The sequence below is a fragment of the Molothrus aeneus genome, chromosome 27, assembly GCF_037042795.1.
Source record: "Molothrus aeneus isolate 106 chromosome 27, BPBGC_Maene_1.0, whole genome shotgun sequence".
Lineage (NCBI taxonomy): Eukaryota > Metazoa > Chordata > Aves > Passeriformes > Icteridae > Molothrus > Molothrus aeneus.
In genome coordinates, this window is record NC_089672.1 from 5,187,059 (window position 1) to 5,198,488 (window position 11,430).

At 58.6% G+C, this 11,430-nt stretch overlaps 1 protein-coding gene and 1 non-coding gene across 2 annotated transcripts; both read left to right on the top strand.

Annotated features, from left to right (window-relative positions):
* Window positions 1-1,947: 1,947 nt before the first annotated feature.
* EEF2 (eukaryotic translation elongation factor 2) lies at window positions 1,948-11,314 on the top strand. Its single transcript, XM_066566557.1, has 15 exons — window positions 1,948-2,050; window positions 2,664-2,878; window positions 3,615-3,796; window positions 3,893-4,104; window positions 4,776-4,954; window positions 5,223-5,328; window positions 5,590-5,703; window positions 5,861-5,999; window positions 6,617-6,812; window positions 6,954-7,212; window positions 7,425-7,532; window positions 7,614-7,967; window positions 8,907-9,089; window positions 9,809-9,941; window positions 10,672-11,314. Exons 1-15 carry the CDS (start codon window positions 2,048-2,050, stop codon window positions 10,863-10,865), a joined length of 2,577 nt encoding a protein of 858 aa, XP_066422654.1. The 5' UTR covers window positions 1,948-2,047; the 3' UTR covers window positions 10,866-11,314.
* Window positions 5,388-5,454, top strand: LOC136567133 (small nucleolar RNA SNORD37). The gene has a single exon (XR_010785109.1). It is a non-coding gene; the product is annotated as a small nucleolar RNA SNORD37 (small nucleolar RNA).
* Window positions 11,315-11,430: the final 116 nt, after the last annotated feature.

Sequence of the window (11,430 nt, forward strand, 5' to 3'; positions counted from 1 at the left end):
TGCGGGAGGGAGAGGGAGTGGGCAGGCGGTGGGGGCTGCCCCCAAGATGGCGGCAGGTGGTTGCCCCCGGGGCAGGGCAGGGCCCGGTGGGCACGACCCGAGGCTCCGCCGCCGTCCCGGTGAGGAGGGGATGGGGAAAGGTCCTGGTGCCCCGGTTCCCGGGGAAGGGAAGGCAGGGCAAGGGGATCTCCTGGCCAAAATTTGCTCCATGGCAGCGACGTCCCAGAGACCCCCGAGCCTCCCTTCTCCAGTCAGTGTTTGTACCCCTTTCTGCAACTTAACACATCGCTAATTAACAACACCTTCCATATAATAATAGTAATAACTGTAATAATAATAATAATAATAGTAATAATAATAATAGTAATACTGTATTGTAGTTTGCATCTTTCTCCAGATAGGCAGCTCCAATCTCTGCTCTGGGAGCAGGAATAGGAGCCCAGGAACGGCTGGAGCTGTGCCAGGGGTTTAGGATGGGGCTCAGGGAAAGCTTCTGCCTCTGAGGGTGGTGGGCATTGCCCAGACTCCCCAGGGAATGGGCACATTCCCACCCTGCCAGAGCTCCAGGAGCCTTTAGGCAACACTCTGGGACAGGGTGGGGTTGTTGGGGGTGTCTGTGCAGGGTCAGAAGTTGGACTGGATGATTTCAGGGTAACTCCAGTGTTTGGGGTGAATTGCTGCACTGGGTGAGGTTTTTCAGCACTCTCCTTGCCATCGACCCCACATACTAATTAAAGAAAAAAGCAATTAACAGTTTCTCAGGAAGAGCAGGATGTTAATCAGGTTTCCCAGCTTTCCCTTCTAGGCTGGCAAAAGCCGGGGTCGGTGCTAAAAACCCATCAGATTGCTATGGAAACCCCAAAGGCTGATAATTCATCCTGTCACGGTGGCAGCGCCGGGCCCAAAGCCATCCTGGGTGTCCCTCCATGGCCATCCTGCCTGTCCCTGCCTCACATGGGCAGCCGGGGGCTGTGTGGGGAATTTGGGAGCTGCCAGAGACAGAATTGGGACTGCCCAGCCTGGAGAGGAGCAGCTTTGGGGTGAGCTCATTGTGGCCTCCAGGACCTGAAGCGACCCAACAAAAAACACAGAGACTTTGGACAAGGGACAGAGGGACAGGACACAGGGAATGGCTTCCACTGCCAGAGGGCAGGGCTGGATGGGATATTGGGCAGGAATTCCTGCCTGGGCGGGTGGGATGGGATTCTCAGAGCAGCTGTGGCTGCCCCTGGATCCCTGGCAGTGCCCAAGGCCAGGCTGCAGCCCCCTGGGCAGTGGAAGGTGTCCCTGCCATGGCACTGGATGTTCCTCCGTGTCCCTTCTGACCCAAACCATTCACTCCATGATTCCTGCCAGCTCTAAGGCGGCACAGGGACAGGTTGGAGCCCGAGCCCTGAGCTCAGTGCCAGTCCCGGGCCCGGCGGGGGCTCCGGCCGGTGCTGCCCCCGCGCTCCTCCCCGCCCGCAGGGGGCGCTGCAGCACCGGCCCGCCCGGAGCATGCGCACTGCGGGCACCCTGCGGGACCGGGGCGGGGCGGCCCGGACCCACCGGTGCCGGGGCCGTCCCCTGCCACCGGGCTCGGCCGTACCGTCTGCTCCTAGTGGCCCAGCCGCCGTGCTCGGCTGCCGCTCGGTGATACCGCTATGAGAGCGGCCTCACCGATCCCGGTGCCCCGGGTCGGTTCTTCGCCCCTCCCGCTGCCGGTTTGACTTTCAACCCGCTGCAGCCCGGGCGGGGCGGGACTGTCCCTGCCGGTCGCTGTTCCCCCGGTGTCGCCTCGCTGCAGTCCCGGTGCAGCCGCGGTGACACCCACGTGGTGCCGGCGAGGCGGAACAGCCTCCCGACCATAGAGTCCGCGGGATAGAGCGGCGCGGCCGCGCACGCGCTCTGCGAAGGCCCCGCCCCTCGGCGGCGCCGCCCTATAAGAGGGCGCCGGCTGACGTCAGCGCTCTCTTCCGCCCGCTCTGCGCTCGCCAGCGAGACAGGGCCGAGCCGCCGCCATTGCCGTGATCCCCCCGCCCCGCAGCATCCGCCGCCATCCGCCACCATGGTGAGCCCCCGCCGCCCGCCGCCGCTCCCGGCGCGATCCGCGGCCGTCGCGCTTCCCGTATCGCCGGGGATGGCGGTTCCGCGGGCGCCGCGGGTCACACGGCGGAGGCTGCGGCCTGTGCTGCCGGGCTGGGCCGCGGCTGCGGGGAGAGGGTGGGGCGGCGAGAGGGGGCCGGTCCGGGCGGCCGTGACACCCCCGGAGCCGGCAGGAGCCGCCGGTGTCGGTGCCGGCGCTGCCGTTGGCCCGCGGGGCTCGGGAGCGGCCGCGCTGATGTGGCAGCGCGGTGGCGGCGCCGGGGACGGGGCGCTGCGGTGCCGGTCGTGCCTTATGTAACGCTGCGGTCTGGGCTGTCACCGGCACCCGCACCGGCCCGCGCTCGGTTTTGGGGGCGATTTGTGCCCTGCACCTGCTGACACCGCGGCTTGAGGGGTCCGGGGCAGGGAGGGGTTGGTGCCGCAGCCCCGCTGCGGTGCCCTTGCTGCGGGTTGTGTTGTCAGCCAGGCAGAGGTGGTGTCACCGCGATTATGGCAGGTATTTATGGGCGATTCGGCTTCCTTGGAATCTCCAAAGCTGTTTTTGTACACGCTGAGTCCCCCTTCTCCCCTCCCTCAAGGTGAACTTCACAGTAGACCAGATACGGGCCATCATGGACAAAAAGGCCAACATCAGGAACATGTCCGTGATTGCCCACGTGGACCACGGCAAGTCCACGCTGACGGATTCCCTGGTGTGCAAGGCCGGGATCATCGCCTCGGCTCGGGCCGGCGAGACGCGCTTCACCGACACCCGCAAGGACGAGCAGGAGCGGTGCATCACCATCAAATCCACGTGAGTGCCCTCCCTCGGGCTCCTGCTGCTCCCTGGGCTGAGCTCTGGGGAGATTGGGCTCCTCCAGGAGGTGGAAGAAAACGCTGTTGGGCTTTGGTCTAGTCCGGAAGCTCATCTCTGCTCATGAGGGTCTTGAATGGTGGAGCAAGTGTTGACTGGCTTGTGCTCAGTCATTGAGCAGTTCTTTGCTGGGCACTGGGGAAGCAGGAGCTTCATACTCCCAGTTGAGCACCAGGATTCTCGGATGAACCATGGATGTGGTGTGGAGACCCTTGGGAGCATCTCTGGGGATCCTGGTGGCTGTGCTGCCACAGGGAGTGTGAGGACTCTGAGAGGACTCTGAGGGCTGGAAAAGGGGTGGAGAATACGGTTTGGATTGGTAGGAAAATCCTAAATCCATGATTTGGGAATGGAACCCTTTATGGGTGCTGGAGAATGCAGGGAATTGGAGGAGGTTGGGATTCTGGAGGATGTTACAGTTTAGGAAGGACAGGTTGTAGCCTGGGCTCCTGTTATCTCACACACTGACCTCTCTGGAATACACTTCAGGAAATCCTGGAGCCCAGGATTCAGGTTGGAAAAGATCTCCAAGGTCACCAACTCCAACCTTGTCAACCAGAGCAGAGCACTGGGTGCCACCTCCAGCGGTGGCAGCTTTTTGTGTGGGGCGAAACATTTCTAAACTTTTGGGAAGAATAACACAGATCATTATTTTAACGTTTTCTCTTGCTTTCAGAGCCATTTCTCTGTTCTACGAGCTCTCTGAGAACGACTTGGCCTTCATCAAGCAGAGCAAGGATGGTTCTGGTTTCTTGATCAACCTCATTGACTCCCCTGGGCACGTGGACTTCTCCTCAGAGGTCACTGCAGCTCTGCGAGTCACTGACGGTGCCCTGGTCGTCGTGGACTGTGTCTCTGGTGAGGATTCCTGCAGCTGGAGAGCATTTTGGGGAATTTGGAGCTGGAATTTGGAGCTGGGGATAGCTCATTCCTAACTGCTGGTGTGTTTGGCAGGCGTGTGCGTGCAGACAGAGACCGTGCTGCGTCAGGCCATCGCCGAGAGGATCAAACCCGTGCTGATGATGAACAAGATGGACAGAGCGCTGCTGGAGCTGCAGCTGGAGCCAGAGGAGCTGTACCAGACCTTCCAGCGCATCGTGGAGAACGTCAACGTCATCATCTCCACCTACGGAGAGGGAGAGAGCGGCCCCATGGGCAACATCATGGTGAGGGAGGCTCTGAGTGCTGGGATGGAGCCACTCTGGGGAGAGGGAGCAGCTCCCTCCTCAGGGGGAATTCCCTATCCCAGGTGGAGGACAGGGGATCCTAAGGGTGCCTGAACTCCCAGGCTTGGGATGGCTTGGGGCTCCTGCTGGCTCCCCTCCCAAATTTCCTGTTCAAGGCCTGAGCAAATAAAGGCTGGGATTGTTGCCCAGAGCAGCTGTGGCTGCCCAGTCCAGGAAAGTGTCCAAGGCCAGGCTGGATGGGGCTTGGAGCACCCTGGGATTGTGGAAGGTGTCCTTGCCCATGGCAGGGGTGGAATGGGATGGTTTTTAACGTTGCCTTCCCACCTTAACGTTCCTGGGAAGGGATCAGGGCTGTGGGTGACGGGTTCTGAGGAGAAGCTGGAGGTGTCCATGCCTTCCTGATCCTCCTTGGAGGGATGGGAGTCCTACCTGCACGTGAACCTGAGCACACACCTGGTGGGAGTGGAGGAAAACCAACCCAGTTCTGTGGTGCAGAGATAAAATGGTGCCTGTCGCAGCCCTCAGAGGTGGTCACTGGGACAGAACGATTCAGAATCTCAGTGTCCCGAGGGCCCATTTTGTACTGGGCTGTTTTTGGGATGGGGTGGCTGAGGCTGCTCCCCTGACCCAGCTCTGCTGTTCCCTCTCAGATTGACCCGGTGCTCGGGACCGTGGGCTTCGGCTCGGGCCTGCACGGCTGGGCCTTCACCCTCAAGCAGTTTGCTGAGATGTACGTGGCAAAGTTTGCTGCCAAGGGAGATGCCCAGCTCAGCCCCGCCGAGCGTGCCAAGAAAGTCGAGGACATGATGAAGAAGCTGTGGGGAGACAGGTGAGGCAATGGTGGTGATTGAAATTCCAGATCAGCTCTGCATGGCTGCAGCCTGGCACTGCAGGGGATGGGTAAAGGGAGGCAGGGCGTGGTTGTGCCAGGTTTAACAGGAGTTAATTACATTTTGGTGAGTGCTGGAAAGCTGAAGGAGGGGGAAAGCAGGAAATGGCTCTTCCTCAGCAGCCCTTGGCTCTGCCCTGAGCAGGCAGAACAAGCTGTGTGTCTGTAGCTGAGCATGGACAGTTGTCTGATTTCCTTCTCCCTGTAGATACTTTGACCCTGCTACTGGCAAGTTCAGCAAATCTGCCACCAGCCCTGATGGAAAGAAACTGCCCAGAACCTTCTGCCAGCTCATCCTTGACCCCATCTTCAAGGTGAGTTCCTCAGAGTTCCTCCTTGGCCGGTGCCTCCCGCTCTGGGCTTCTGTTCTGTGTGTGATGATGGAAAATTTCTTCACTTTGACCTGACTTGTTTGATTGAAGAAATTCAGCTGTCTGACACACCTGGGGGCACATGGGCTGTGTCTCCTGGGGGAGGCTGGGTGCTGAGGAGGAGCAGGAGTTCTCTGCAGGTGCAGTGGTGCAGCTGCTCCAGACTGGGTCACAGCAGCGCTCCAATGGCTGCTCTTGTCCCAGGTTTTCGATGCAATCATGAACTTCAAGAAGGAAGAGGCTGCTAAACTGATTGAGAAACTGGACATCAAGCTGGACAGTGAGGACAAGGACAAGGAGGGCAAACCCCTGCTGAAGGTGAGGCTGGTTTGAGTTCTCTGGGGAGCAGCTGAGCAGTTGTGCTGCTCCAGCTGTGCCAACATCAACCTACTTGGGGGAGACTGGGAGGTGGGGAAAGAGTGGGAGGTGAACCCTTGTTGGGAACACTCTGACTGGGTCCTGCTGCTCTACCCAGGCCGTGATGAGGCGGTGGCTGCCGGCTGGAGATGCCCTGCTGCAGATGATCACCATCCACCTGCCTTCCCCCGTCACAGCCCAGAAGTATCGCTGCGAGCTGCTCTACGAGGGCCCCCCTGACGATGAGGCTGCCATAGGTAGGAGGAGCTGCTGCTTTGCTGCCAGGCCTCAGCCCTAGCACGCCTCTAACCAGCTTGATCTCCATGTGCATGGCTCAGGAGCGTCTGAAATTGAGTCTGTGTCTTTTCTAGCGTGGATCAAACAGTTTAGTGGCTCACAGCTTGTTTCTGGAGCACTGAGCTGGTCGAGTAATCTCAGAGTAGCCAGGGGGTCCATGTGAGCATGGATTTGTTAAAGACATTGCTTGTTGGTGTGATCTTCCATGGAGTCTCAGGGTAGATTGGGTTGGAAGAGATCTTGGAAGTCAGCCCCATCTTCTGCCATGGGCAGGGACTCCTCCCACTGTCCCAGGCTGCTCCAAGCCCCATCCAACCTGGCCTTGGACACTTGCAGGGATCCAGGAGCAGCCACAGCTGCTGTGGGCACCCTGTGCCAGGGCCTCAGCTCCCTCCCAGGGAACAATCCCTTCCCAGTATCCCTCTGGTAGTGGGAAGCCATTCTCCATTTCCTCTTGTCCAGACAAAAGCCCTTGGGCTGGGATGGTGGGTGCAGGTCTTGAGTTGGGGTTTTGGGCTGGGTGCCAGATCCATCAACACCTCTGGTGCTAAGCTGGTCTCTCTCCTCCTCTCCACAGGCATTAAGAACTGTGACCCCAAAGGCCCCCTGATGATGTACATCTCCAAAATGGTGCCAACCTCTGACAAGGGACGTTTCTACGCTTTCGGCCGTGTCTTCTCTGGTCTCGTCTCAACTGGCTTGAAAGTCAGAATCATGGGACCAAACTACACCCCCGGCAAGAAGGAGGATCTGTACCTGAAGCCAATTCAAAGGTGTGTCCTGGCTGGGGTGTTGAGGGGTTCTGGTGCTGTCTCAGCTCTCCTCTCATGTCTGAGGGCCTGTCAAGTGCTTGGCTATGGGCTCAGTGGGATCTCCTCCCCATCCCAGCCTCACTAACCCAACTTTCCCCTCAGGACCATTCTCATGATGGGCCGCTACGTGGAGCCCATCGAGGACGTGCCTTGTGGAAACATCGTGGGGCTGGTCGGTGTGGACCAGTTCCTCGTGAAGACTGGAACCATCACCACCTTTGAGCACGCCCACAACATGAGGGTGATGAAGTTCAGCGTCAGCCCCGTGGTGCGCGTGGCCGTGGAGGCCAAGAACCCGGCCGACCTGCCCAAGCTGGTGGAGGGGCTGAAGCGCCTGGCCAAGTCTGACCCCATGGTGCAGGTGAGTGCCTGGTGCAGGAATGGATCCGGGGGTGCTGCCTGCACTCCTGGGCAAGTATTGAGTTGGGTGTTGGTCCCTGGCTTGGTGCTCTGACACCAGCAGATCGGTGGGGAGAACATCCAGAGGTAGCTCAGTGGGTCAAACACAACACGGAGAGAGTTGCTGGTGTTTGTGGCTGTGGCTCGTTCTGAAGCTTCACCTGCTGTTCCCAGTGCATCATTGAGGAGTCAGGGGAGCACATCATCGCTGGCGCCGGGGAGCTGCACCTGGAGATCTGCCTGAAGGACCTGGAGGAGGACCACGCCTGCATCCCCATTAAGGTAGAGAGGCTGAGTGCTGGCTGAGCTCAGGGCTGGGGCTTTGTCCAGCTCTGGTGCCTCACGCCCACCCCGTCCCCGCAGAAATCGGATCCCGTGGTGTCATACCGCGAGACGGTGAGCGAGGAGTCCAACGTGATGTGCCTTTCCAAGTCCCCCAACAAACACAACCGGCTGTACATGAAGGCACGGCCCTTCCCCGACGGGCTGGCCGAGGACATCGACAAGGGCGAGGTGTCGGCCCGGCAGGAGCTGAAGCAGCGGGCGCGGTACCTGGCTGAGAAGTACGAGTGGGACGTCACCGAGGCCAGGAAGATCTGGTGCTTCGGGCCCGACGGCACCGGCCCCAACATCCTCACCGACATCACCAAGGGAGTGCAGTACCTCAACGAGATCAAGGACAGCGTGGTGGCCGGCTTCCAGTGGGCCACCAAGGAGGTGAGGCCTGGTGTCTTGGTCTGGGTGGCATCCAGGGTTCGACACGTCCTTATTTTTGTAATGCTTCTCATGGAGCAAAATGTAATATCTGGGCAGTGAACAACAGAACTGGCTTCAGGAGGAAAGGTGCTCTGAGGGTCTTGGCCTTATCTAGCAATTATTTTCAGGGTTAGACAGGAGAGGACTGCAGGGTAAATTGACAGACTGGGAACAGCAACTGGAAAGATTCATTTTCCTGTTTACCATTCAGTTTCAGTCTGAGGGAGATTTCAGGCCAGCAACTTCTATGACATTACTGAGACCAAAAAAAACCCCAACCATTTTCCTTGGCCAAATACTTGGGTTTCAGCACCATAAATGTGTGACAGCTCTTGTGGCTTGAACCTCAGATCTGATCACGAGGATGCTGCAGTGCTGGCACAGGGCTGGGACCTGGTGCCCCTTAAGTTGGGAAAGACCTCCTAGAGTCCAACCTTTGTAGGTTTGAAGGTTCATCCTTCAGCAGGATGTTGAGTGGCACCTGGGTGGGCTTTCTGCTCAAGGAGCTACTGCCTACAAAGGTTTGAAGGTTCATCCCTCAGCAAGGAGATTGAATGGCTCCTGGGTGGGCTTGCTGCTCAAGGAGCTGCTTCCACAGAGCTCCTGTGAGCCAAGGGAGCAGCACCTCATCTGGGGACATTACATTTCGATCGCGAGGATGCTGCAGTGATGGCACAGGGCTGGGAGCTGGTGCCCCTTAGACCCCTTAAGCTGGGAAAGGCCTCCCACAGTCCCGCTTTGTAGGTTGGAAGGCTCATCCCTCAGCAGGGAGCTCAGGTGGCTCCTGGGCGGGCTTGCTTCTCCAGGAGCTGCTTGCACAGAGCTGTGAGCTGAGGGAGCAGCACCCCCTGTGGCTGTGTGCCCCGGGTGGTGACGCCTGTCCCCGCCGTGCCCTGGCAGGGGGTGCTGTGTGAGGAGAACATGCGCGCCGTGCGCTTCGACGTGCATGACGTGACCCTGCACGCCGACGCCATCCACCGCGGCGGCGGCCAGATCATCCCCACGGCCCGGCGCTGCCTCTACGCCTGCGTGCTGACCGCCCAGCCTCGCCTCATGGAGCCCATCTACCTGGTGGAGATCCAGGTGAGCAGCGCTCTTGGGATATTTGCCAGCATTGCAGGTGGGACCTGCCTGGGCTTGTCTGGCCCTTGGTGCTGAACCAAACAGTGGCACTGGGGTGTTTGACCCCAGGGACACTTTTGGCTGCCTGGGTGATGCAGTTGGCACGTGGGGACAAGTCCAGGCCTGCAGGAGCTCTGGTGGTGCTGGGATGGAGCTTCCCCCCATAACAGGGGCTGCTCCTCAGGTTTGCCTCTGCCAGAGGAGCTTTAAGGAGATGGTGAAGGAAAGGAGTCGGTTCTGATGGAGGGTTTGGATCCAGAGCTTTATTCTGGCCTCTGAATGCAGCACCAGCTCCAACAGAACTCCCTGAGCCCGTGGCTGCTGCTCCTTTGAACCCTGGGGAGAGGGGCAGGGAAGGGGCAGGGAGCCACCAAGCAGGGACAGGAGGGGAGGGACAAAGGACACCTGGATGCCCAATGCCCCCCAGGGGTAGAGGGCATCCTTTGGATCTGCCAATCACTCGAGGCCCTTCTGGAATGCCAGGACTGACAGACAGTGCTGGGCAGGGGTCAGGGTGGGGAAAGGAGAGGTGACACTGACACACCTGGGAGGGAATCTGCAGGGGAGGGACCCAGGTTCTGAGGTGAACCCTGAAATCACAAAGCAATGCAGCCCCTGCCAGCCCTCAGGGAAGGGGGGACGGCAGCTGGGTGCAATCCTGACTCCAATCTCTCCTGCAGTGCCCGGAGCAGGTGGTGGGAGGCATCTACGGGGTGCTGAACAGGAAACGTGGCCACGTGTTTGAGGAGACCCAGGTGGCCGGGACCCCCATGTTCGTGGTCAAGGCCTACCTGCCTGTCAACGAGTCCTTTGGTGAGTCCTGGAGCCATCCTGGGAGGAGGGAGAGCCTTGGGCAGGGCCTCAGGAGATCCTCGAGTTGAGCTGTTCAGCCAGCACTGAACCGTGTCCCCAAGTGCCACATCCACACAGATGGGGACTCCAGCACTGCCCTGGGCAGCCATGCCAGGCTTGACCATCCTTCTGGGGAAAAAGTTCTTCTGGGGAAATCTCCAAGCCTTCCTTGGTACAGCTTAGGGGTGTTTCCTCTCATCCTGTCACTGGGTGCCCAGGAGAAGAGACCAAGGTTGCAGAACATTTTGGGTTGGAAGGGACATTTCAGGGTCTTTCAGTGCCACCCCTGCCATGTGCAGGGACACCTTCCACTATCCCTGGCCTTGGAGATTTCCAGGGATCCAGGGGCAGCCACAGCTGCTTTGGGAATTCATCCCAGCCCTTCCCAGCCAGGAATTCCTTCCCAATACCCCATCTATCCCTGCCCACTGGCAGTGGGAAGCCATTCTCCATGTCCTGCCCTTCCATATGTTTGTCCAAAGTCCCTCCCCAGTTTTAGGCATTAAAAGGGTCTCTAAGTTCTTCTTGGAGCCTTTTCTCCATTCCTACCTCACATTGGTTGGGATCTCAGGAGGCTTTTGAGAGCTGCTCTGGGTTCCTCCATGGAAACAAGGAGAGGGCTATCCATGGACGCAGCATTGAACTACGACCACTCCTGTCCTTACCTCACCTTTTATCTTCTCCCTCGCAGGTTTCACAGCGGATTTGAGGTCCAACACGGGTGGCCAGGCCTTCCCCCAGTGCGTCTTTGACCACTGGCAGATCCTGCCCGGGGACCCCTTCGACAGTGCCACCCGGCCAGCCCAGGTGGTGGCCGAGACCCGCAAACGCAAAGGGCTGAAGGAAGGAATCCCTGCCCTCGACAACTTCCTGGACAAACTCTAATGACACTCATGGAACTCTGGGAGAGCAGGAAAAATTTAATTAATTAGCGTTATCACCCATGCCGCCAGGGGCTATAGACGCCTGTGACCACCATCTTGTTAATTAAATGGGTTTCATAGCGATTTTGAGAACTTCAAATGAGGAAAACAAACAAAAAAAAAAAAAAAAGCCTTATAGGTTTCTGTGTTGCACATGACTCATCTTTGCCATTGTAACTAAAACATTTCCACTAGATCTGCCCAATTCTGTATTTATTTGACTCAAAAAAAAAATACTGCTGCAGAATGGCCTGGAAGGGAGTGGGGGCGTGCTTAAAGAGGACAAGGAAAATGGGGGGAAAGAGAGAGGGGGTGAGGGTGCCTTATCTGCAGCGTGACTGTCCGTCGTGCCCATCGCCGCCTGTATTAGTGCCACTGGAATTAATAAAATTGGATAAATGGTGACGAAAAGTGAATTTTTGGGGTGTTTTTAAGGGTGAGGGTGGCGCCCTCTGGTGGGAGTGAAGGGGTGGTGCTGCGTTGGACCCGCCCATCCGCGGGGCGGGGCCTCTGGCGGGGAGTGGGCG

What these genes read in the sequence shown, in the direction of transcription:
- EEF2 (XM_066566557.1), top strand. An exon ending in AAGAAGCTGTGGGGAGACAG is followed by an intron (nt 4,955 to 5,222) that starts GTGAGGCAATGG and finishes TTCTCCCTGTAG; the next exon opens with ATACTTTGACCCTGCTACTG. An exon ending in TCCAGTGGGCCACCAAGGAG is followed by an intron (nt 7,968 to 8,906) that starts GTGAGGCCTGGT and finishes GTGCCCTGGCAG; the next exon opens with GGGGTGCTGTGTGAGGAGAA.